Below are 27,407 nucleotides of genomic sequence, written 5' to 3'. Positions count from 1 at the left end.
GTTTGGGCTGAAAAATGCAGCACAGACTTTCCAACAGCCGATGGACTCTGTATTAAAAGGCTTAGATTTTCATTTTGTTTACCTGGATGACATACTTGTTGCCAGTGCATCCAAATCCAAACATGTATCTTATCTCCGCACACTTTTACGAGCGCTTAAGCCAACACGGGCTGATTATTAACCCTGCTAAATGCCAGGTTGGTTGTTAACCATTGACTTCCTCGGCCATCGCATCTCTGCAGAATGTGTGAAACCCCTCCCATCAAAAGTAGCTGCTATTATAGATTTTCCACCACCACACGCTACTAGAAAACTACAGGTATGGCGAATTTCTAATCACCGCTTCATTCCGTGAACTGCTGAACTTATCCTCCCCCTGTATAGTGCGCTTAAAGGCAATACCCCTAATCATGTGCTTGACTGGTCAGCAGACATGACCAAGGCATTTGATTATACCAAAGGGGTTCTTTCTAATGCGACCCTACTGGTGTATCCGTTTCCCCAACACACCTATAGCCATTACTACTGATGCTTCAGACTATGCTGTGCAAGTTGGTCGAAGGTGTGTGGCAGCCATTTGCCTTCTTCAACCAGCAGCTCCATCTCCCTGAAAGGAAGCACAACACGTGATCGTGAGCTTCTTGGTCTCTATCTGGTTGTCTGCCATTTTCTAGAGGGTTGCCATTTCATAGTGTTTGTTGACCACAAACCGCTTGTGCATGCGATGGCCAAAATATCAGACCCTTGGACTGCATGGCAACAATGCCAGCTGGCCTACATATACAACATAACAAGGGGAAAGATAATGTCAGGGCCGATTGCCTCTCATGGCCAGGCACCGAGGCCATACCCATAGGGGTTGACTATGCTGGCATGGCAGCTGATCAGGTTACTGACTCAGGGGTCCAGGCTTACCAAACAACGGTCACGGGCCTGTGGTAGCCTGACATTAAATTCAAGGAAGCTGGGGTTTCTCTCCTGTGTTTCTCGCCCTATCGTGTCTGCAAACTGGAGATGGACTGTTTTTAACTCCGTACATGGCCTCTGGCATGCAGGCCAGAAAGTTTCACAGAAACTGGTTGCAGTACAGTTTGTGCAGAGCGACTTTAGAAAGGAATCAGCAGCAGCCTGTGTGGAGCACCAGTGGGCAAAGGTTAACTGTCATGTTCAGGTGCCAATGGCACCTTTTGAGATCCCTGAGTGACAGTTTGACCATGTCAATGTAGACCTTGTTGGTCTTCTTCCCACCTCCCGTAGTTTCACGCACCTCCTTTCCACAGTGGACTGTATTACCAGGTGGCCAGAGGTCGTCCCTCTAGCATCAGCAACAGTCGCAGGCGTGGCTTGGGCGTTTATCAGCACCTGGGATGCTCGGCTTGGCACCCCATCTGATATTTCCTCTGACCAGAGTCCCCAATTCATATCAGACCTCTGGGCTGCGATGGCCCAGAACCTTGTAGTTAGGCTACATTACACCACGGCGTATCACCCGCATTCCAATGGCCTTTGTGAGCTGTTTCACCGCTCCTTAAAGACTGCTCTGAGGGCTTCCCAGACCAATGAGTGTTGGCATGATCATCTCCCATGCATCCTGCTGGGGCTCAGAACAGCTCCGAAAGAGGACATGCAGTTTTTCGCAGCTGAGTTGGTATACCGGCAGCTGTGATTTTATTCCTGACGCCACAACCGCCTGGTCAGCCTCTCAACAGTGTTCCACTCTCCTCAGTAAATTCAATTCCTTTGAACCTATTCCTACCTCCCATCATGGCGTACAGCGCTCTTGGGTTCCTGTTGACCTACATTCCACCTCGTTTGTTTTCATCTGCCATGACGTGCATTTCTGGGCGGTCTGTAATTGGTGGAAACATATGTACTTCACAGCCACCGACCCTGAGTTGGGCTTGTCATTAAGAGGTTGGCCTGCGTGATGACATATTTACACAAAGTACTTTTACCATGCTTTGTGCTCAGTGTTTGGAGTTCAATAAACGAGTTGTTATGGGTTTTCTTAATCATAAAACACATACCAGCAGATTCCAGGACAGTAAGCGTGGAGGTGGTTTGCTTTTCTCTACCAAACGTAGCACAGCTTGCTGTACAGTGTCACAGCTCTGGAGACACTGGTCCAATCCAGCATGGAGTTTCGCACATTCCCCCTGAAACCATGCTGGCTTCCTCTGTTTTCCACCCTCATCCCTAAAATGAGCAGATCAATTAGCCCTGTAAATGGCACTAGTGTGTTGTTGAGTGGTAGAATCTGGGGGAACTTTGTGGGAATAAGGGGAGTATAAATATAGGCCTACTGTGAAGCAAAAAAAAGCAATCTGCTGGAGGAACTCAGCAGGTCAGGCAGCATCTGTGGAGGCAAAGAGGTGGTCACTGTTTCACATCATAAGGACTTGGAGTGTAAGGGGGAGATAGATAGCCACAATAAATACATGAGGGGAAGGAGAGGATAGGAACTAGTAAGCAAAGGATGGGTGAGGTGAAGTTGATAGGCAGATGGAGATGTGTAGGAGAGGAAAGGGTGGAGATAGTAACAGAAGCAGGGAAGTAACTGGTGGAGACAACCCTACATTTGGTATACAGGTACTGTAAATGGGCGTTTGATAGTCACGCAAACTTGATGGACTGAATGGCCTGTTTCCATGCTGTGCGAGTCTACAACTCAACAGAAGCTACACCAAAACATTGTACTTTAACAGTTTAATTTTTGGAGAGCCCACCCTGCCCCAGCACCCTTACGATGACAGAGCAGTGAACAAGTCAGTCAGCAATCAGCAACGTTTTCAAACACCAATAGAAATATGGTTATAATGTTGGATGATATTAATTGATCTTTTGTTAATTGGAGTCTTGGCCAATGACTATAAATTAAAGGCACCAGCTGCTGTTCCAGTCATCAATTTATTGCTGTTAGTGGGGGCTTTGCTCTCTCATGCCCCTTTAACTGCCAATGTACTTTTTGTCAAAAGAAAATGTTCTCCGTTTGTTCTCAAGTTATAATTTTTGGAAGTCTAATGAGAAAAGTCACAGTTATAGTCTTCATAATTTAGTTTTAAGCTTTGCTGATGAAACAGATAGACAATGAATGAGATAGAAGTTTAGGCAAACAATCGAGACCTTTAAAATCAGAGCCACAGGTACCAGAAAAATTACAATTAATCTAGGCAAACAAATACAAAATCAAAATGACTCCGTAACAGTGGAATCTTTCACCTGCATAGCATTTGACTCAGAAGATTTAACATTGTATGACCTTAACTATATTTTTTTAATAAATTACGAAAAGATCATTATACACACCTAAGCATGTCCCATTTTATGAGTTGTACAGTCAAATGCAAATGCATTCACACTTTTAGATATAAAGAACGCTGATTATAGGTAACACAGGGCAAACACTCCCCAATAACTGAAGGTTCCCCACAGTCTGAATGAAGTTGGAAATAATACTTTAGTTGAGTAAATGAACTTTAGTCAATCTTATCTGGTGTTTAACATAACAGTAAACAGATTTTGCCAGTACAAAGTGTCACTTGGCAGCAGGAAAATAGATACGAAGGGATAAATCACACTGAAGGCCACACTGGTAAATACTATTCACTATTTTTAACAGATAAAGATCCATGACAACATTTGTTTCAAATTTGCCTCACAGGCAGTTCAAGATGCATGCAGACCATTTACCGATTTCATTTTCTCTGTGTGACGTGTTGTTCAGTGGTTTAATAAAAAGGGTTGGAAGAGTTATTTACTAAAAGGAATGGGGCAGAAAATAGAACACGTTTACAACACTGTGACAATAAATGAAGACGTAAGCAAAACTGCAAGTTAAAGCATGAACTAATCTACAATTATTACCAATGTTACTGCAGTTGCACTTTACAGAGTCCTAATATTTTTTTTGGAAATCATCTGAAAATAATCTGATTGTGGAAACCATAATAAAGACTGAAAAAAGACCTCTGATCTTAACCACGAATAAGATTGAAGAATTCAAGCCATACTCTTCTCCGTGCCAGCTGGCTCCTGAACCAGCGTGATAACTTCACTGATCTCAACACTGAACTGACCACTGAACACAAGCTATGAACTCCATAAGACCGTAAGAGATAGGAGCAGAATAGACCATTTGGCCAATTGAGTCTACTCCACCAATTCCATCATGGCTAATTTATTATCCCTCTCAACCCCATTCTCCTATCTTCTCCCCATGACCTTTGACAGCCTGACTTATCAAAAACCTATCAACCTTTGCTTTAAATACACACAATGACTTGGTCTGCACAGTTATCCATGGCAATGAATACCACAGATTCACTACCCTCTGGCTAAAGAAATTCCTTCTCATCTCTATTCTAAGTGGATGTACCTCCATTCTGAGGCTGTGCCCTCTGGTCCTAAACTCTCCCACTACAGGAAACATCCTCTCCACACCCACTCTATCTGGGACTTTGAAACCTATTGAATATTGAATGAAATCCTTCATCATTCTTCTAAACTCTAGAAAGTACAGGCCCAGAACCAACAAATGCTCCTCGTATGTTAACCCTTTCATTCTTGTGAACCTCCTCTGGACCCTCTCCAATGCTAGCACATCTTTTCTTAGACAAGGGGTCCAAAACTGCTCACAATACTCCGTGCGGTCTGACCAGTACCTTATAAAGTCTCAGCATTACATCCTCGCTCTTATTTTCTAGTCCTCCTGAAATGAATCAGAATCAGGTTTAATATCAGCTGCATATGTTACGAAATGTGTTAACCTTATGGTAGCAGTACAATGAAATACATGATAAACAAATATAGAGAAAAAACTGAATTACATAAAGTCTATATACGTCTATTAAATAGTTAAAATAAGTTGTGCAAAAAACAGAAATACAGTTTAAAGAAAAGTAGTGAGGCAGAGTTCATGGGTTCAATGTCCATTTAGAAATCTGATGGCGGGGGGAAGAAGCTGTTTTTGATCACTGAGTGTGTGCCTTCAGGCTTCTGTACCTCTTTCCTGATGGTAACAATGAGAAGAGGGCATGTCCTGGGTGGTGGGGGTCCTTAATGATGGATGCCGCCATAGCAATGAGAGATTGAAGATGTCTTTGAATGCCCCCGTCAGTTGGTTGACACAGGTTTTCAGAGCCTTACAAAGTACCCCATCCCTTTAAAACAGAGATCACAGGGTCACCAGATGCTGAAGGAATCCTCATTGCTAACACTGGATGCTAACATTGCAATTGCCTTCCTTACTACCGACTCAAGCTGCAAGTTAATTTTTAGGAAATCCTGCACAAGGACTCCCAAGTCCCTTTGCACCTCTGCTTTTTTAAAATTTTCTCCCTTTAGAGAATAGTCTACACCTTTATTCCTTCTACCAAAGTGCATGATCATATATTTCCCTAGACTATGTGTGTGGCGCGTGGCCAAGTGGTTAGGGCGTTGGGCTCACGATCCAAAAGTTGTGGGTTCGAGTCTCGGCCAAGGCAGCGTGTTGTGTCTTTGAGCAAGGCACTTAACCACACACTGCTCCAGTCCACCCAGCTGAAAATGGGTAGCGGCCAATGCTGGGGGTTAACCTCGAGATAGACTGGCGCCCTATCCGGGGGCGGGGGTGGGGGGGAGCCTCATACTCTCAGTCGTTTCACCCACAGAAACCGGCATAAGCACCAGCCTGATGGGCCACAAGGCTCCGGACAGACTTTATCTTTCTTTTATATTCCATCTGCCACTTCTTTGCCCATTTTCCCAATCTAAGTCCCTGCCTCCTCAACACTACCTGCCCTTCTTTCTTCGTATTGCCTGCAAACTTGGTCACAAAACCATCAATTCCATCATCCAAATCGTTGACATATGACGTGAAAAGAAGCTAATACCAATATCAATTACTGCAGAACACCACTGGCCGCTGGCAGCCAACCAGAAAAGGCCCCCTTTATTCCCACTCTTGGCTCCTGCCAGTCAGCCAATCTTCTATCCATGCTAGTATCTTTCCTGTAATACCATGGGCTCTTATCTTGTTTAGCAGCCCCTTGTCAAAGGCTTTTTGAAAATCCAAGTAAACAACATCCACTGACTCTTATGTCTACCCTGCCTGTTATGTCCTCAAAGAATTCCAACAGATTTGTCAAGCAACATTGTCCCCTAAGGAAACATGCCGACTTGTGGTCTATTTTATCAAGTGCCTTCACCTGAAACCTCATCCTTAATAATGTACTCCAACATCTTCCCAACCACTGAAGTCAGGCTAACTGGCCTATAATTTCCTTTCCTCTGCCTCCCTCCCTTCTTAAAGAGTGGAGTGATATTTGCAATTTTCCTCTTCTCTGGAACTATTCCAGAATTTAGTGATTCTTGAAAGATCATTACTAATGCCTCCACAATTTCTTCAGCCACCTCTTTCAGAACCCTGGAGTGTAGTCCATCTGGTGCAGGCGACTTATCCACCTTCAGACCTTTCAGCTTCCCAATCCTTAGTAATACCAACTACACTCACTTCAGCCCCATGACACTCTCGAATTTCTGGCATATTGGCAGTGTCTTTCACAGTGAAAACTGACACAAAATAGTTCGATAATCAATTTACTTTGAACTTTAAAAGAAAGGACAATCATATTGTTACTCTTTTCTGTCTTAAAAGCTGTAGTCCCCCTGTGCCCCAATTAATCCTTAGAGTTTAGAAGCAGCTTCACAATCTCAGATTGCCAATGTGGCACATTCACTAACTACAGCCTTTGATTTATGACAATAGCTGAAAGGACTAAATGGGAGCAGCAGGATGATGGTGGGGATCTAACGCTCATTTCTCAAATGCATGGGGAAAGCCTATCAAACGATATCTGGATAAGCACAGAACAAGTGTGAAAATTCTCAACTGCAATACATCAACTGATAATACTTCGAAAGGCTGTGAGGACTCCATTCATATCATAAACATCCATGATTTTATTTGTGCTGTAGTCACACACAAATAGGCGAGATTAATAGCTGCCTAGATGTTATCGCATTCATAAGAGGCCACACACTGGTTTTAAGGTGAAGGTGTTGTGTCAAGTTCCCACAGCACAACCACATGATGGAACAGTTGACTGTCTGCCCTATATACAAACAAATGTTCCATGTCAGAAAGCAATCACTCACGGGTGAGGTTGTACCATCAAAATGACCACATTTGAAACACATAGCGGTGGACCAACTCCAACTTTAATTGGGTATATCAGGACAGGCAACAACCAGGCTAAAACGTGACAGAGTAAAAAAAACTCTTTACTGTCAAGCAATGGCAGCAGTCCCCTGCAAGTAACTTGCAAGGGAAGGAACAATAAAGTTAAATTTTGCATCAATACAAGCAGATTTAATAACTGAATGTATAAGTTTACTGCTGTAAATTGCTTTAAAGCAAAAAAACCCAATAATTATGCAGATAAATGAGCTGTGATTAGTTATGATAATAGTGGGTTTCTCTGGAAGAGGTTTCATCTCGGCAGATACCAAATCCCACTGACCAACAGTGCTCTCACAGAGTGTCTGAAGCAGGATTTCAGTTCATTCCAGTGCATCCAATCCACAATTTTCACTGCAGAGACCTCATAGGAAGCTACAGTATACAGTATATTAGAATCCAAATATTGGCAAAATGACAATGACTGTCCATCAGGGTTGGTTCCACGCTCCAATAGAGCTTGCACAGTCTGACCAGCTCCAACCACAACACCCACCTCACCCCTACACCACCAACCCCCAGGACTGACTTCATGAAGACTCGCAACAAAAGGGTAAAAACAAAATCAGTCACAAGAGTCAGGTAGAATTACATCCAAAAGGGGCTGCTGTTGGTCTTTATCAATCCAATGCAAGGAAGAGGTGAATGAAGCTAAATTAAGGCTCAAAGACATGAAACTAAAAAAGCAAAGGTTTCATGAAATCACTTTTCTTTGAATGAAGTCCAAAAATTGTTTGTTCTTCAGAACACGGGGGATTTGGAACTGATTATGCGAAGTGCCTAAATTTGCGATGATGAAATCTGTTAGCTCCTTGAAGCTGCCCATTGCAACAATGTGAACTCTCATTGGTCCAATGCTGCCCTTGCGTCGAAATAACTGATACACTGCTGAATCTTCTTGAAGGCACTGATCCAACTAAAGGAGATAGATAAGTGGATGTCAATAATAATAAAATACAGCTTAGCTTTTGTTAGCAATTAAACAGAAAATAAATCTAAAATTAACTATAACGCTCTGTTGAGGTGGATAGATAAATCTACTACCAATCAGAATAGGAGAATGGCTATTTTACATGATTTCTATGATTATATTATTTATCAAATATTTTTGCTTTACAACCATCTGAAAAATTCAAAGGTGAAATAATTTTAAGCTTAAATCAGCATAATTTTTCTCCATAAAGGAAAATAAAGATGGAGTCTCACCTTGTAACGCTGATCCTCTGACAAGTTTCTGACTCCTTCTATCTCTACAAATACCTCATAATGAGGATCTGAACCACCAGAAAATTGTCCTAGAGGAAGAAATTTGAGCTACTTGTAAAGAATTCAGAATTATCAGCATAACCCTGTATTTCAGCAGTTCGTTTGACAATGAAATGCTTTACAATAATTTTGAATTAAAAACAGGCTATTTTATATCACAATAGCAGAGTTATAGTTACTCCAAGTATACTAACATTGATCGTCTTGCTACAGATTGAGAAAAATCAGCCCCTGGATGTCACAGTCAAGAACCTTACCATAATTATCAATATTTGACACACTGTAAAGCCACTGAAAATTAAGAGCTGTCATTTCCCTTAATAAAAGTGGTAAGATAAGTTTACAATCTGTCATAGCATTAATCTGATGGACTATATTGGTACATTGACAGAAAGAATTTTCACTTACACATCATGTTATGGATAATTTATAACTAATTGATTAACTTTGAAGTTTATCTTTCTTTCTTTTTAAATCTTTTTATTAAATAAGTATACAAAAGGTAAACCATATAAGCACTAATACACTGTTAGAAATTACAGGGGATATTAATACAGAAAAAAATTGATACAAACAGTGCAGTTTAAACATAAAATAATAAGGTAAATTAATAGTATACTAATTTTTATATATATCAATAGAGAAAAGGGAAAAAAAAACCCAAAAAAAACCCACCGTGCAACTAAACTAAAAGCAAAGCAAATCAATGGGCTAACTTGGAAACAGGTAGAGTTAAAGAACTTAAAATCACGTCCTCAAACCCGACCTCCATTAAAAACAGTTAAAAAAACAAGGGAATATAAATATGAAACAAAAGAGAAAAAAAAAATTACATTAAATGAAAATATTGAATAAAAGATCTCCAGGTCTGTTCAAATTTAAATGAGGAATCATAAAGATTACTTCTAATTTTCTCCAAATTTAAGCATAATATCGTCTGGGAGAACCAAAAAAAGGTAGTTGGAGCATTAACATTAATGTTGTAAGATACATCTTTTTGCCATTAAAGTAAGAAATGCAATCATTCTACGGGCTGAAGGGGAAAGATTACTGGAAATTTTAGGTAATCCAAAGATAGCAGTAATAGGATAAGGAGAGATATCTATATTCAATACCTTTGAGATAATATTAAAAATGTCTCTTCAAAAAGTTTCCAGAGTAGGACAAGACCAAAACATATGAGTTAAGGGAGCTATCTGCCCCGGACATCTATCACATAAAGGATTAATATGAGAATAAAAATGAGCTAACTTATCTTTGGACATATGTGCTCTATGAACAACTTTAAATTGAATTAGGGAATGTTTAGCACAGATAGAGGAAGTATTGACTAATTGTAAAATCTGCCCCCAGTCATCCACGGAAATAATAGAACCCAATTCTTGTTCCCAATCTGACCTAATCTTATCAAATGGAGCTTTCCTAAGTTTCATAATAATATTATAAATAATAGTCGTTGCACCTTTCTGACATGGATTAAGGTTAATTATAGTATCTAAAATATATGTAGGAGGAAGCATTGGAAAGGAAGAAAGTATAGTACTTAGGAAATTTCTAACTTGAAGATATCTAAAAAAATGTATTCTTGGTAAATTATATTTATTAGATAATTGTTCAAAAGACATAAAGGAACCATCTAAAAATAAATCCAAAAACCGTGAAATACCCTTAGTCTTCCAAATTTGAAACACACGATCCGTGAAAGAGGGAGGAAAAAATGTTACCTAAAAATAGGGATCACTAGCCCAAATTGGTTAAGATCGAAAAATTTTCTGAATTGAAACCAAATACGTAAGGTATATTTAACTATCGGGTTAGAAACCAGTTTGAGGCGTTTCAAATCGAAAGGAAGAGAGGAACCTAAAATAGAGCCAAGTGCATAGCCCTGAGCAGATTGTAATTCCAAAACTACCCATTTAGGGATGGATCGTGTATCTTGGTCAAGTAACCAAAATTTCATATGTCGAATATTAATTGCCCAGTAATAGAATCTAAAGTTAGGTAATGCTAAACCTCCATCTCTCTTAGCTTTCTGTAGATGTATTTTACCCAGTCTCGGGTTTTTATTTTGCCAAATAAATGAAGAAATTTTAGAGTCAACTTTATCAAAAAAAGATTTTGGAACAGAAATCGGTAATGCCTGAAATATATATAAAAATTTTGGTAGAAAAAACATCTTAACTGCATTAATACAACCAATCAAAGTTAAATATAATGGAAACCATTTAGATGAAAGTTGAGTAATATGATCAATTAAGGGTAAAAAATTAGTCTTAAATAAATCTTTGTGTTTATAAGTAATTTTAATCCCAAGATATGAGAAATAATTATTAATCAATTTAAACGGAAAGTTATGATACAAGGGAAGTTGTTTATTAATCGGAAAAAGTTCACTCTTACTAAGATTTAATTTATAACCTGAAAAAAGACTGAATTGTGCTAATAAATCTAAAGCAGCAGGGATAGATTTTTGAGGATTAGAAATATATAAAAGTAAGTCATCAGCATAGAGTGATATTTTATGGGACTTTAAGCCCCGAGTTATCCCAATAATATTTGGAGATTCTCGAATGGCAATTGCAAGAGGTTCTAATGCAATATCAAATAATAAAGGACTAAGAGGACAACCTTGTCGAGTACCTCGAAAAAGAGGGAAAAAAGGTGAGCTTAAGGAGTTAGTACGGACCGAGGCCATAGGAGAATGATATAACAGTTTGATCCAAGATATAAATTTCGAGCTAAAATTAAACATTTCAAGCACCTTAAATAAGTAAGGCCATTCTACTCTATCAAAAGCTTTTTCAGCATCTAAAGAGATAACACACTCAGGAACATTTTGTGAGGGGGTATAAACAATATTTAACAATGTGCGAATGTTATAGAAAGAGTAACGACCTTTAATAAAACCCGTTTGGTCTTCCGAAATAATAAAAGGGAGAACTTTTTCTAATCTGTTTGCTAATAATTTAGAAAAAATTTTAGAATCAACATTTAATAAAGATATTGGTCTATAAGATGCACATTGAGCAGGATCTTTATCCTTCTTTAATATTAGAGAGATTGACGCTCTATAGAAGGATTCGGGAAGTTTACCAAGTTTTAATGAAGCCTCCAAAACCCTACCGAACCAAGGGATTAATGAAGGTGCAAAAAACCTATAAAATTCCACGGTAAACCCATCAGGGCCAGGAGCTTTCCCCAGGTTCATAGAGGAAATAACATTCTTAATCTCATCAGTGGTAATGGGAGTATCTAGCATAGAAGACATATCCTGTGAAATCTCAGGGAAATCTAGGTTATCTAAAAAGTCATTCATATATTTAGAGTCTCGTAAAGACTCAGATTGATATAAGGAAGAATAAAAATCAAAAAAGGTTTGATTAATCTCCGCATGATCAAATATCAATCGATCATTTTGATTATAAATCTGATTAATTTGAGATTTAGTATAATTAGACTTCAATTGGTTAGCCAACAATTTGCCAACTTTGTCACTGTGTACATAAAATTCACTTCTTGTTTTCTTTAATTGGTTTACAATCGAAGACGAAAGTAATAAACTATGTTCCATTTGAAGTTCAGTTCTTTGTTTATACAACTCCTCAGAGGGAGCTGTAACATATTTCTTATCAATTTCCTTAATCTTGTCCACAATGACCAGCTCCTCCTGCTTCAGCTTCTTCCTCAAAGCAGCAGAATACGAGATAATCTGACCAGGAATATAAGCTTTAAAAGTATCCCAAAGAATGTTCACAGAAATATCCTCTGTGTAGTTGATTGTAAAAAAAAGATCAATCTGTTCATTCCTAAAGTTAACAAAATCCGAGTCCTGAAGCAGCAACAAATTAAAACGCCATTGTCTATTATTTTGTGCATTGACCTGAATTTTAATAGAAAGCTTAAGTGGAGCATGATCCGAAATGGTAATAGAGTCATAATCACATTTAATCACCGAAGAGATAAGCCGAGAATCAATAAAGAAATAATCAATTCTTGAATAAGAACGGTGAACATGTGAAAAAAAAGAAAAATCTTTTTCCTGAGGATGCAAAAAACGCCAGATGTCCGTCGACCCAGAATCAGAGAGGAATGAGTTAATCAAAGTTGCAGATTTATTGGGTAAAGTCCGTATAAGGAGCCGAACGGTCCAAAACTGGGGATAAGCAAGTATTAAGATCTCCACCCCAGATCAATGAAAACTCATTCAGATTCGGGAACTGATTAAATAATGATTTATAAAATTCCGGACAGTCCATATTGGGTGCATAAACATTGACCAAAACTACCTTTTTATTAAATAGTAGACCACTAACCAGTAAAAATCTACCATTCGGATCAGAGATAATATCATGTTGTACAAAAGTGACTGAGGAGTCTATAAAAATAGAGACGCCTCGAATCTTAGCGTTAGAGTTCGAATGAAACTGTTTTCTCTTCCAGAATTTAAAAAAATGTAGTCTGTCCCCCCTCCGCACATGGGTCTCTTGTAAAAATAGAACATGTGCTTTAAGTCTCTGGAATACTTTAAAAACTTTTTTCTTTTTAATAGGATTATTAAGACCATTAGTATTCCAGGAGACAAAATTAATAATAGACTCCATAAACCCTAAAGTCAACCCGCAAAAAAAAGGATTGACGATAGGTTCGACCCATGAACCCGGAAAGGGAGCAGAACAAACCAGAGATAACGGGAAGGAGAACGCAACCAATACTTCAGTAATGTAAGTAGCCCAAGAAGAAAAAACCTAAAACGTGAAGCCCCTCCCACCACCCCCCATCCCATGACCCCAAGGCTAGATCTAAAGCAGACCCGCCAGAAAGAAGCAAGCACTAAAACTACCCCCATGACTTCCGATAGATGCTCACTAAAAAAAGTGTAAATATAAAAAAGATCAGCTAGTTATAAAACAGTAGAAGAATAAAAGAAGGTAGATCAATTAAGACAAGCACAATGTAAAACAGAGAAAAAGCCAGAAAATATAAAGAAAACCGTAACAGACCACAAATCCAATGATTAACCAAAAAAAAGAAATGAAATTATTAATATAAACTAGTTAGGAAAACCTACAAAAAAAAGTACATTTAAAGACTACGAAATTTAAGGCCTCAAAGGAAATACGCAAAATGATACTAAGGGACTAACCACCCATAATCCCCAAGGAAAAAGAAAGGAATGACGCAGTTGGAAAGAAAGTTTGGCAACCATATTAATTAATCAAAAATAAACTTTTCTGCCCATATAAAGCAAACAAAAATTAAACCCGACAGATTCACAACCTCCGATCAAACAGAGATAGTTAAAAATTACGATTAAGATGTTGAAGGTGAAAATTGATCCAGATAACTCTGGGCATCCGATGGAGATTCAAAAAAACGGAAAGCTCCGTCAGGCGTGCGGATCCTTAGACGCGCTGGGTAAAGCAGCGCTGGTTTTAAATCCATCTTGTAGAGTTCCGACATCACAGATCTGTAACGAACCCGTTGATGCCGAATCTGTTTGCTGAAGTCCTCCACGAATCGGAACTGAAGATCCAAAAACTCAATCTAACCTTTAGATCGAACAAATCGAAGCAGTTTCTCCTTGTCTTGAAAATAATGAAAACGTAAAATGACATGCCGAGGTTTATCTGACTTAGACGAATATGATGGAACTCTGTGAGCCCAATCCAATAATGGTGGTTGGTCAGGAAATATGGTAGGAAATGCATCTTTTAAAAGTTGAGAAAAAAAACTTTATAGAGTTGTCAGATTCAGCAGCTTCACGAACACCAATAATTCGAATATTCTGCCGTCGCATTCTGGATTCTAAGTCAGAGTTTTTAAAAGTCAGAAAGTCAAGTTTTTTCTTCATTATAGTAATTGTTTCTTCAATTTTCTCCATCTTGAGTTCATTTTGTTGCGTGGATTTTTGAAGATTAAATATAGCCGACTGATGTTCCGTGATAGATGTTTGCATTTTATCGATTGAATCGGCAATTTTCTGGAAATTAATTGAAATTTCCGCACGAATCAGCTCCTTTATAGAGGTTGATATTTCCCTTTGAATTAGATCCGATATAGCTTTCAAAGTCAAAGGTGGTTCAGTCGGAGGGAGATCGGTACCTTTCGGTCTAACCGGAGGTTTGCCGTCTTTCCCATTTTTACTGTTCTTAGACATAGCAGACCTTAAAAGCATCCGAATACCAAAAAGCCCAATTTATTTCAGATTATTGTAAAAGTCGATGCCTTAATGGTTAGTTAAATATAGCTGATCATAGGAAAAAAAACTCAAGAGGTGATGGAGCGAGTCAAGAACACGACTTCACTCCATGAGCTCTACCGGAAGTCCCCCTGAAGTTTATCATTGTAATTTGCTAAATTGTAACAATTAATTTAAACATAGCAAAGTACCATGGGAAGCAGACATGGACTAATTTCCAGTTAATCTATTTCTGGGTGGTGTCGACTGAAGGAACAATGTTAGCCATCAGTAACGAGAAAGCAACTATTTCTGTCTTCTCATGACAAGTGGAACCTGTTTGATTAATATCTAAGATTATTCAAGGAAGAGAAATCTTCCTGCTCTTCTTTGAAGAGGCTCTTGGGATCCATGGCACATCTACACAGCACAGGTAAAAGACTGCTTAATGACTCATCATTAAGACAAGAACACGCTTCCTCAGTAAGCCAGCCGGTGGTGTAGCGGCATCAGCACTGGACTTAGAGGCGAATGGTCCCGGGTTCGAATCTGAGTGGCTCCTTGCACACTGGGTTAAGTGTTGAGCTAGCAACTCAGCATGGTAAAAAAACGGTTAAGTGCAAGGTTGCCACCTGATGTACCACAAGACACAGAGAGGAACAATAATGCTTCCTTAGTACTGTAACAAAATGTGGAAAGAGGGAACTTGGGTGGATCTGGGTATTAAGTTTGTTAGTTTTTGATCTCTGTGTGAAGCATTGCTCCTGGGAGGATTGGCTACACCAGTCATTACAAACATTAAAATGGTTCTTAGAGACAGTGGAGTATTCCCTGTGGATCAATTGTTTGGAAGCTCTGAAAGTTTGTTTCTGTGGAAGCTGTTTTGCTAGGAAGCCTTCCAAGACTGAGTCCTTCCTCAAGTGCCAGGCAAAGTCCATGCATCAGTATTTCTGACTGGATTGAATATCATCTATGCCTGTGCTATGTATGTATTGCATTATACTTCTTGCCGACAAAAGCAGGACAAGTTTCTCATCAATTCCACACACATCATACACTGCCATCGGTGTCCAGCACTTTTTTTTGAAAAACAAGCCTTCGGGCACTCCTCACCTGTCCTGTGCTTTGGATGAGGTATCTACAAAGGATGCGGAATTCCTCACCATTCAGTCAGTTCTGGACATAGGCACTTGTGTTGGTCTTAGAGGAACAAATGATGCATAGACAGCAAAGGCATAAATGAGTAAGTACAGAGTAAACAGTGGAACTCTGTGAAAAGAGAACTCATTGAAACACATAGAACTCTGAAAGAGATTGATAGGCAGTAGCTAATAAATGCAGAAACAGGATCCCATTCAGAGGAGGAGTCAGTTACGTGTATGAGCTCAGCTCTGCACTCTGACATTCAGGGAAACGTCCATCGTCTTCCCCAGCAAACCAACTCGAGCCTATCTACTTGAACAGCTCATTTAAGTTTGAGTGCGATGCATCCTGATTTGACTGCATCCATTTGTAAATGGTGCATTAACACATACAGTAAAAAACACTGTCTGCAACCCTAGTGAAAGCACATAACACTGATGTTCACCTTGCAACGTGCTCAGTCTGACCTGATTCATCAAGTTAGGGTTAGATGTTTGATCCTCTCAGCTTCGCTCTGGTGCATCTATAAGCAGCAGTGTGATTTGAATAATTCTACATGTCTACAAAATACTTTTGCCTTCAAATGATAGAAAGAGAGGGTAAAACCAGTGTAAATTATATATTTCTGTGATAAATTTAGTAACATTCTGATTTTGAGTTAAAATTTGGTGGTACATTCTACTCCAGCAGCTTGAGCATAAAAACAATAGCTGACACACCAGTGTAGCACTGAGAGATTGTTGAACTGATGGAGGTGCTACCTTAGGTTAAAATACTACACTGAAGCTCTCTGCTTCTCCAGTAAAGGCCACTGTTTCTAAAAAGGGCAGGAGCATTATCTCTGGTATTTTGGAGAACAATTGCTCGCCCCACCTGTGATATTAATAAAACAGAAAGTCTGATCCTTAGCACTTCAGTGTTTGCAGGATCTTTAATTCAACTTCTTGAATTTACAACGTTTGTACAAGTGTTATAAAAGAATTTGAAGAAAGGAGCTACATAAATGCAAACCATGATTTATGAAAACAATGTGGAGTTTGGAACAACAGTATTTTAGTTATCCCTTATCAATTACAAAGGTAGATGACAGACAGAGTGGACAGCTGGTATCTTTCTTCCAGGGTCAAATAATAGTGTAACACAACAAATGCTTGAAGAACTCAGCAGGTCAGGATGAAGGGTCTCGGCCTGAAACGCTGACTATTTATTCCTCTCCATGGATGCTGACTGACCTGCTGAGTTGCTCCAGCATTTGGTGCGTGTTAACTCTGGATTTCCAGGATCTGCAGAAATGCTTTTGATAAGTGGAAAGGAGATGTGTGGGTCAAGTCTTTTTTTTAAAAAGGTCAGTGGTGGGTGTCTAGGGGAGGTGATGGAGGCAGATATGACAGAGATATTTAATAAGCTCTTTGATAATACATGAATATGCAGAGAATGGAGGGATATGGACCATGTGCAGGCAGAAGGGATTAGAACAATCATCGGCTTAATTAGTTTGGCACAACATTGTGGGCTGAAAGTCCTGTGCTAAAAGCTGTTTTATGTTCTAAAGTAAGAGGAAATTTGGAGGAGACAAGCAATTGCAGATGCTGGAATCTGGAGCGACGAGCTGCTGGAGGATTCCTTGTTCTGTAATGGTCATCTTGCTCTCTCTGTTGGATTCCGCCAAAAGCCCTTTCCTTTGATTCTGGACAGCAGAGGTATACAATGGTTATTGCTTCAGCATTGTGGTGCTCCAATCACCAGCTGCAAGCTTGTCTTTCAGTTTTGAAGCAAAGGTAATACAACACACGTTATAAAATCGAACGAGGCACGTTCTCTACAATGTACAGGGAAAATCCCTTCAGATTTATCACTTATCAAATAACACTCACCCAAAAGGCCACTCTCTACACAACAGTAATCAAGGAGCACAGCACCAGGCCACAACTTCACAGCACGCAGTAGTGTTTGGTAGAAGGCCTCCTCTGTAATTTTTTCTCCTCTGACATTTAACATCTGCCCTTGCCTGACAAAGAAATTTATAAAAAGATATTAATGTATTATTTTTGAGGTAAATATTTCACAGAAAAAAAAACTAGATAAAACAAACTGATGAAAGTAAACTTGCACACCTGTACTTAAACTCAACCACTGGACTCTGATTGTGAAAAGCCACCACCTTCACAATGTCTCCAATCCGGTATCTGAAAGGATCAACAAAAATCATCATGAGGTATTCTGAGGTACAGCATGAACTTCTTAAAGTTGAATTTTGAGTTTTCTGTCTATTTCAGAGCACCTCACACATGGAGGCCCTGTGCCTGTAATTCCCCAATAAACAATGCTAAACCTCAGTTTCCGAAACTTCAAAGCAACTTAGCTAAATGGGGCTTTATCACCCAGTGAGCCCAAAGTAGAAATACATCTGCATTTAATTAATGAGCAGAACATACCAGGGGTGATTGATAGGTTTGTGGCCTAAGGTAGAAGGAGATGAGTTATTAACTTCAAACTTTCTGCATAATCACTCAAAGAGTTGAACTGCACGTGCACGTAACGAGAGCTGTATAACTCATCTCCTTCTACCTTAGACCAGGAACTTATCAATCATCCTCGTAAAAGCTCATGACTACTATGTCAACTCAGGCCTAGGGGGCCGGTGTAGGGCATGATGACGGACCCTCCACTTCTCCCTCTCCCTCATCAGTGTGTTCAGTTCATCTACATTAGCCACGCCGCTGTCTTCTAGGAGCGTGTTGACCATAGTCTTGGGAGGGCGCCCAGGGTTCATCATCCCGTGCTTGGGCTCCCATATGATGACTAGGCTGGCAGGTAGCTCGGGGTGGCGTAGACAGTGCCCTGCTAGTTGCAGTCTCCTCGTCTCGATTTTAGTGGTGAGCATCGGTAGGTCGTCATAGAGCTCGACGTTCGTCATGTGCTGTTGCCAACTCACGTCAAGAGCCATCCGGAGCATTCGTGTATAGCAACCATCTAGAGACTTTCACATAGTCTTGGTGAGTGTCCACGCCTCGCATCCGTACGTGAGAATGGACTCTATGACTGCTATGAAAATCCTCTTTTTAAGCCCTTTGGTCAGGTTCAACTTCCAGATTTCCTTCATGTCATTCATAGCCCTCCACGCCAGCGCCTTCCGTATCTTTATGTCCTTCTCCGAACTCATCATTCTTGACCCAAGGTACTCGTAGTCAAAGACTTTCTTAATGGTACCATTCTTTACGGCCTTGAGAGTACCTTCGTCGCAGTTAAACGCCATGTACTCTATCTTTTTAGCGTTTAGGTGAAGTTCAATCTTATTGCACTCAATTTCCACTTTTGTCAGTAGCTGCTGTGCTTCCTCCATCCGGTCAGAGAGCAGGACTATGTCATCTGCAAAATCGAGATCTGTGAGCATAACTGGTCTGACCCTTTTGGTTCGTCCTGGTTTTATGGTAAAACCAAGCTTGTCATGATCTTTGGTAGCCTGTCGCAGAGCGTAATCAAGGACAATTATAAAGATGTCGGGTGCCAGAGTGTGTCCTTGCAGCACACCAGCTAGGAGCTCAAACACTGCTGTTTCTCCATCTGGTGATATAACTTTCGCCATGGTTTTGGTATAACTGGACTCTATTGCTCTCAGTAGATGGTCTGGCACTCCGTAAGCTTTCAGGATCTTCAGCATTTTACCTCAGTGAATGGAGTCAGAAGCTTTGCGGAAATCGATGTAAGCAAGCACGGCTGGTAAGTTGTTCTTCTTGACTTCCTCGATGATTCCACGGAGAGCAAGTATTTGCATCACTATTGTGCGCTTCTGCCAAAAACCATTCTGATTGAATCTTAGCTTAGGGTTAATGGCGGTGTGAATCCTGTTCAAGATCATCTGATTGTATAGCTTTGCTAAGATGCAGGTCAAGCTGATACTGCGGTAGTTATCTGTCTTTGTGAGGGATCCAGACTTGGGGACTGGGATAATGTTTGAGAGTGACCACTGTTCTGGTTTGCCGCCTCTCATCAGTGCTGTATTACATATGTCCAGCAAGATGTCATCCAGGTCGCAGTTCTTCAGGACATCTGGTGATATCCCATCTGGTCCAGCGCTCCTGCCCTGTCTGAGTGCATATTTGGCCTTCTTCAGTTCCTCAATGGTGAATGGGCTGTCATCGATGTTGACTTGCGTTAGTATCGTGGGTATGTCCTCTTCTTCTTCTGTGATCGTTGGAGGGCTTCCCAGCAGGTTCTTAAAGTGGGTAAACCATAGTCTAGACACAGTCCTCTGCTGTTTTATCACTTATTTGACCTGATGGGGACTTCTTCCATCTGCTGCTCTCATTGACTAGGCGCCATGCTTCTCCGTGCTGCTTGTCTTCATTAGCAGACTCTACCTCTCTAATCCTCTCAGCTAGTTCCCCTTCCTTCAGTTGGTCATAGGTGGCAAAGGGATTCTTCTTTGCTGCCTTGAACTTGTCTCTTAGCTCTTCTGTTTCGCTCCCTCTAAGTTTGGCATGACAAGCATTGACCACACTTCTTGCTGACACGACGTCAGGATGTTTCGAGGTCCGACTCTTCTTGATTCGCTTCACAGTAGGCAAACTCTTTGTTGCATCTGTGTGTGTGTCTATGAGCCGTTGATAGCGGTCGGTGGCAGTCTCTTCCTCCTCCCTTTCCAGTGGGCTGAGGTGATTTCTCACCTCCACTGTGTACTGAGCTTGAAGAACAGGTTGTGAGGAGAATGCCTTCCAGTCTATCTTCTCCTTGGGACCCGTGGCTTTGGGTTGCCGCAGGCTCAGTCCCACTTGCATTGACACTACTCTGTGGTCAGAACTGACTGAGTTGAAGGTGCTGTAGGCTTCTGTGTTGATCACACAATTACGCCATTTTGTTCTTACGAGGATGTAATCGAGCTGTTTCCTGTAGATGGAGGCTCTGTTTTCGTATGTCCACAGTTTACCAGCTCGCTTCTTGAATTGTGTGTTGGCGGCAATGAGACTGTGTTCCTGGATGAAATCAACTAGAAATTGTCCATTTCTGTTGGTAAAGTCTTGGTATGAGTACGGAATATCTTCCAGTCCAACCTGGGCATTAAAATCACCGAGCACGGCCAGGAAGTTACGTGCCATTATTGAAGTGACAGTTTTGTGAAGTTTACTGTAGAAGGCCTCCACCTCCTTCTCCTCGCTGCAGTTGTGCGGGGAGTAACAGATGATGACAGAGGTCGCCGGGTTTCCGTTGAATTCCGCAGTAAGGATTCTGTCACTGACTGAGACTACGCCCCTCAGTGCCTCCTTCACCTTGTGGTTCAACATCAGCCCTACTCCACCTTGTGCTGACATTGTCGTCAGCTCTCTCCATGCAGACGAGGTGATGAGGTGCATCCCCTCTACGTCTGTGAACCTTATCTCTTTGTCAGGGTGTACATGACGGTGTTCTTGGATCCCCAGGATGGAGATCTTGTAGCTGCTTGCCTGTGATGCCAACTCTGTGCATCGAGGCAAGAGGCGGATGGTGTTTGCGTTGAAGGTTGAGATGATTGTTTTTACCTTACAACGCAAAAGAGGCGCAGTTCGCTCAGCCCCCTTGTCGGACTCAACCCTCCCCGTGGGGTTTGAGGTTGCATCTTCATACTGCCTGTCTAGACCAGGGTCTGGGCGTTCCGCAGAGTTCCTGAGCACTCCTGGCTCTGGAAGTATATGGTTTGTTGGCTTGTCTGTCATCATAATGCCTTACAAGCTCAGAAGGGAGTTTATTTGTCATCCTCTACAGTTTTATAACCTGCAGAGAAAATTGACAATACACTAGAAACTGCAATTCTGCCAAGTTTTTACCTCATCACCTTCCCACTGCACAGCTTGGAACCTGTGCAAGGTCAATCACCAATTAACAATCAAATCACCTCCCAGTGCCTCGGCTCCAACTAAAATAACCACAGCTTCCACGCCACGGCAGTGAAGCGACTAGCACGACGCTATTACAGTTCGGGGCGTTCCGGAGTTCGGAGTCAATTCCGGTGGCGTCCTGTAAGGGGTCTCTGTACGTCCTCCCCGTAGAATGTGGGGGCTTTCCCTGGGTCCTCCGCTTTCCTCCCACAGCCCAAAGACGTGTCGGGTAGGCGCATCGATCATTGCAAGTTGTCCGGTGATTAGGTTAGGGTTAATCAGGTTTGTTGGGGATTGCTAAGGTGGCGAGGCGCAAAGGGTCAGGCGGGCCTAACTCCGCGCTGTATCGCTAAATAAAACACAATCAAATAAAACTGGCTAACTAAAATCAACCAGCCACCGCACCATTATACTAAAACATTTTTCTGCATCTCTATAGTCCCTTGGACTTGGGAGTCATTTTCTGGAGTAATTATGCTGCCATTACCAGAAGGAGCCATTGTCATTAATTTCATCCACGCATTAAATTGACTAGTTATTGAGTAATTTACTCTGCTTAGCAACAGGTTATTTGTTGCAGTATATGTTACTCACCCCGCCCTATCAGCAATTCACTGGCTGATATCATGTTGGCAGTAAGTAGTCTGTCATTGGAACGAAGACCAGAACGATTTAGAGCAACTTGATCAAAGCCCTAGTATTTTCCCTAGTGGTGCATATCCAATTGTTGCCAAATCCGTGTCACTAAAAAATCTCATCACATTGTTATTCATGAGAGCTTGCTGTACACTGATTAAGTGTCACGATTTCTACATTATAGTAATGGCTATACTTTAAAAGAGAATAAGCTAATGATTATAAATTAGTTTGGGATGTCCTGAGGTTACAAAAGGCACAACAGGTACCTACCCAGAACTTGCTGTTTGCATGTAGTTGTCTTTCAAAAGAGCTACTGGAACCAAAATGGATGACAGTGGGTCTGGAGCCATGTTGAAGCAAGCATAAAGGACAACCAAGGAAAATTCCTTAAATGAAGGTCATTAAGGAACTAGATAGAGTTTTAATCACTGTCTGGAAGTCTCATGGTCATCATTACCAATCATGGTTCAATTTTCCAATTCGTTTTATTAACATAACTTTATATTCCCTACCTGCAGTAGTGAAAATTGAACTCTAGATAATTAGTTTGTGTCTCTGAATATTAGTTCAGTAACACAACTCATACAGTACAATTATGTGTAGCATGGACAATGATGTCTTGAAGCTGTGGAATTCTATTTCAGGTGTATGAAAATGCAGGAAGAATCGTTGTGTCAACAACAACTCCAGTACTTTGCATGTTTATGTTTGTACATATTGTATGATCACGTGCTGGGTGTGGACATTCCCGGAGATGAGAATCAGAGGAACACTCACTGTTGCACGCATTAGCTAGATCAGAGCTCCATCCTGTGGCTAAATTTTGGTACTACAAGGTCATACAACATGCAGCTCATTACTCATTTTCCTCATGATCCCCAAAGGCCAAAAGTAAACCTGGACACATACAAAACTTAACAACAGCGGCAGCCAATCTTAGAGTTTAGATGAAGGAGTGGACATCTATGGATGCACATTACTGATGACACAGAGTTACATCTTGTACACTTGTATAAAGTGATCTCTCATCCTCCTTTGTTCCAAAGAGAAAAACCCTAGCTCGCTCAACCTATCCTCATAAAATATGCTCTGTAATCCAGGCAGAATCCTGGTAAATCTCCTCTGCATCCTCTCTAAAGCTTCACCTTTAAGCTGTGAAGTCTGGAACATACAAAGGATGGCTGAAATGAAAGTTCTGGTTAAAATTCACGTGGAGTACAATAAATTTTTTTAAAAACTGCTGGAAATGCTCAGCAGGTTGTACACATCAGCAGGAGGGAGCAAAGTTAATATTTTCAAGTCAGTGGCTCTTCACATGGGGGAGGATGTGCTAACCCTGATTTGGGTTCAGCAGAATTATACCAGAACTTAAGCAGTTATCGACAAGCTAAAAAAAACTGAGATGAAAAAGTTGAAATAGAAGCAAAAAAAAATGTTAGATGTACTCAGCAGATTAGACAGCATCTGGAGAGAGAGGAACAGGGTTAATGTTTCAGGACCAGTTAGTATAGTGGACTGAACTGTGCCAATGGTGACTAATGGATCGAATGGAGACTACTTGCATTCAGCAGTTTACAGGTTAAGTAGGAAGCAGACACTCACAGGTCCATTATGAGCTCAGAACAAGATGTGTGATAGACGCTGCTCGATGAAGCTCAAGTACTTTACAAAGCATGATGATTATAAAGCTTTTAAAATGACATATGCTTTGTGAGGTTTGTTCACCTATTGACCTTCAACATTACTAGGATGCTTCCCTAAGATGGCAGTAGCAAAGAGGATAGGGAACAGACAGCCATGACAGACATCAATAGTGTCTTCAATTATCAGACTTCAATTAATAGAACAGAACCAACAGTAACAAATTAAAAAAAATTGTGCTGCATTTTTAAACCTTTGCCTTTGAATATAAGTTTGCAATATGCTGATATTTTACTTTCTTAATAATGCAAGAAAGCAAGTAACAATGTTTAAATTTGCTTTTAAATATCTGATGTTTTACCTGTACAAACCAGATGCATTGGTGATGACCAGTTCATATAACTCATTTTCCTTCACTTCCTCCATAAACAGTGTTTGTGGTTGTTCATCTTCAGAGAAGTTAACAGGAATAAATTCATAAAACATTGATTGCGGACATAGAAGGTAATGTCGTTCCTGCTGTTCTGGCCACAGATTCACTCCAATGAGGCCTAGGAAATAGGTTCAAGATGTTTCAGCAAACATACTCACATTTGTTCTAAGCGCCCTTGAGCTAAATCGGGGAAAATAAAAGAGCCAGTGTTCCAGTTCCTCCCTGCTGTTCAATGATTCTTGGTGGAAAGTATGCACAAGGACAAGAGGGGCTGAGAGTGTCAGGCTCCAGTTATGCAGTCTGTCAGTACTCGCTGGCGGCTCGCCATAGCAGGGGCCAAATCCTTTGCTTGAGCCCAAGAGCAAACTGTAAATGGACTATTCTATGCCAGGGCTCATCTTATTTGGTTTATTTATTCACAGACTGTGTTGCTCATTGGTCATTTCTAATTGCCATTTTAGTTAACATATGAGCAGTGTTTGATGCCTCTGGGGCTGTACTCCCTGGAGTTTAGAAGACTAAAGGGAGGGGGGCTCCTCTTATTGAAACCAGTCGAATACTGAAAGGCCTAGACAGAGTAGATGTAGAGAGGAGTCTAGGACCAGAGGGCACAGCATCAGAATACAAGGACACCCCTTTAGAACAGAGATGAGGAGGAATTTCTTTTGCCAAAGGGTGGTGAATCTGTGGAATTGATTGCCACAGATGACTGTGGAGGCCAAGTCATTGGGTATATTTAAAGTGGAGATTGATAGGCTCTTGATTAGTAAAGGTGTCAAAGGTTACAGGGAGAAAACAGGAGAATAGGGTAGACTCAATGGGCCAAATGGCCTAATTCTGCTCCTATGTCTTATGTCTTAGAACAAAACACACTGGTGTGGGTATAAAGGCACATAGCACAGACAAGGTGATGGAGGTACTTTTCCTTCCCTGAAAGGCATTGGTGAACCAGGTGTGTTTTTATAACAATTACGACCACAATTACAAATGTTTATTTTTTAATTCCAGATCATTTCAAATTCTTACACTTAAATTCCCCAAAGATCTGAACTCGTGTCTCTCCATCAACTTTCCTGCCCTTTGGATATTGGTTCAGTAACTCCACCACCATGCCACTGCAAGTTCAATCAGCGTCGTTAATCATGAAAATTCATCTTCGGGATTGTCCAATGGCTACATTAGGTAAAGACCAGAGGAACATTTCACGCCCACCATTCCACATCAAAACCAAGAACATAAGATCCCCTGCAGGTGCACATCAATACAGACGATCCCTATATAGGATTACACTGAAACTGCAGTATGGTATCAGGCCGTTTGAACCAATCACATGGTCCACGGCCACTTTATTAGCTACACCTGTACATCAATGCAAATATCTCATCAGCCAATCATGTGGCAGCAGCTCAATGCATAAAAACATGCAGTCGTGGTCAAAGAGGTTCAGTTGTTCAGACCAAACACCAAGATTGGGAAGAACTGTGATCTAAGTGATTTTGACTGTGGAGTGATTGTTGGTGTGAGATGGGGTGGTTTGAGTATCTCAGATACTGCTGATCTCCCAGTATTTTCACAAACAGTCTCTAGTATGGTGCGAAACACAAACAGCATCCAGTGAGTGGCAGTTCTGTGGGCAAAAATGTCCTCTTAATGAGAGTGGTCAGGGGAGAATGGCCAAAGTTGAAAGGAAGGTGACAGTAACTCAAATAACCAGACATTACATTAGTGGTGTGCAGAAGAATGTCTCTAAATGCCCAACACGTCAAACCGTGAAGCGGATGGGCCACAGCAGCAGAAGACCACGAACATACACTCAGTGACCACTTTATTAGGTACAGAGGTACCCAACAAATTGATCACTGTTTGTAGAATCATCAGGATCAATTCAATCCTTTCCAGAATCAGATTTATGATCACTAACCAATATGGCATGAAGTTTATTATTATGCAGTACACTGCAAAGTATGACTTTAAGTTACAAAACAAATAAGCAGTGCAAAAAAAAAGCGATAATGAGAGTGCCCGTGGGTTGGTGTTCTGTTCAGCAACCTGATGGCACACAGGAAGAAGCTGTTTGGAAATTGGTGAGCTAAACCCATGACGTTATGCTAACGTTGCAGAAATTCTAGAATCCACCATGTTCACATTGGAAGGTGGACACCAGATGGTCAATTTCACTGGGGAGGTAACTGCTCTTACTCAGCTTTATTGAGTCAGTAGTTTACGTGTTCCAAATACCTTCTCACAAAGGGCAGGCTAAATTACAAGGTTTTCACATGAAGCACCAGCTTCCTCCTCATGGCACCTCTGAACACCACAGGAGATCCTTTCTCCTTGTAGCTATAAAACCCTACAACAACTCCTCCTCCTCAAGTATACAAGTATATGGTTTCATTGCACATCTGTGTTTTTAAAGCACATTTTGTATTTTTATACCTCAATGCTTACATTTTGTCTTTATTTCTGACTGAACAACCTTGCAACAATAATTTCCTTTGGGATAAATAAAGTTTTATCTCATCTTATGGCCTCTGTCTACACTTCTCCCTACCTCTGTAAAGCAACCGCCATATTCAAATACCCTCCTATCCCCAAAATTTTCTCTTCTCCCCACTCCCATCAGGTAGGTTATATAAGAGCCTGAAAGCATGTGCCACAAGGCTCAACGACAGTTTCTATCCCACTGTGCAAGACTATTGAACAGACCTCTTGTACAATAAGGTAGACTCTTGACTTCACATCTACCTAGTCATGAACTTGCACATTATTGTCTGCCTGCACTCCACTTTCTTTGCAACTGTAACACTTTATTCTGCATTCTTTTATTGTTTTCTCCATGTGTTACTGCAATGTACTGATGTGATGAAATGACCTGTATGGATAGCATGCAAAACACAGAGAGTGACGGGTGCCTGCAATGCACTTGTTGAGGTGGGTGGTAGAGGCAGATACATTAGGGACTTTTAAGAGACATTTAGATAGGCACATGAATGTGAGGGAGATGGATTGTGCTGGCAGTAAGGATTAGTTTAGATGACC

At 40.8% G+C, this 27,407-nt stretch overlaps 1 protein-coding gene across 5 annotated transcripts in view; it reads right to left on the bottom strand.

The window, feature by feature from the left end:
* Positions 1 to 5,612: 5,612 nt before the first annotated feature.
* ghdc (GH3 domain containing) overlaps positions 5,613 to 27,407 on the bottom strand; it is a 31,644-nt gene continuing 9,849 nt past the window's right edge. For 3 of the 5 annotated variants that reach the window (XM_072248625.1, XM_072248626.1, XM_072248623.1), the window contains exons 4-8: positions 24,297 to 24,486; positions 17,918 to 17,989; positions 17,678 to 17,811; positions 8,423 to 8,511; positions 5,614 to 8,132 (exon numbers count right to left, since the gene is read on the bottom strand). In XM_072248625.1, coding sequence (XP_072104726.1) covers positions 7,911 to 8,132; positions 8,423 to 8,511; positions 17,678 to 17,811; positions 17,918 to 17,989; positions 24,297 to 24,486 — 707 coding nt within the window. In that variant the 3' untranslated portion in view covers positions 5,614 to 7,910. Of the gene's footprint in view, positions 8,133 to 8,422; positions 8,512 to 17,677; positions 17,812 to 17,917; positions 17,990 to 24,296; positions 24,487 to 27,407 lie in introns of all 5 variants that reach the window. The other 2 variants (XM_072248622.1, XM_072248621.1) reach the window with 1 other exon arrangement.

The sequence above is a fragment of the Mobula birostris genome, chromosome X, assembly GCF_030028105.1.
Source record: "Mobula birostris isolate sMobBir1 chromosome X, sMobBir1.hap1, whole genome shotgun sequence".
NCBI classification, from domain to species: domain Eukaryota; kingdom Metazoa; phylum Chordata; class Chondrichthyes; order Myliobatiformes; family Myliobatidae; genus Mobula; species Mobula birostris.
Note: the sequence above shows the minus strand (reverse complement) of the source record. Positions and strands in the feature narration are given on the sequence as shown.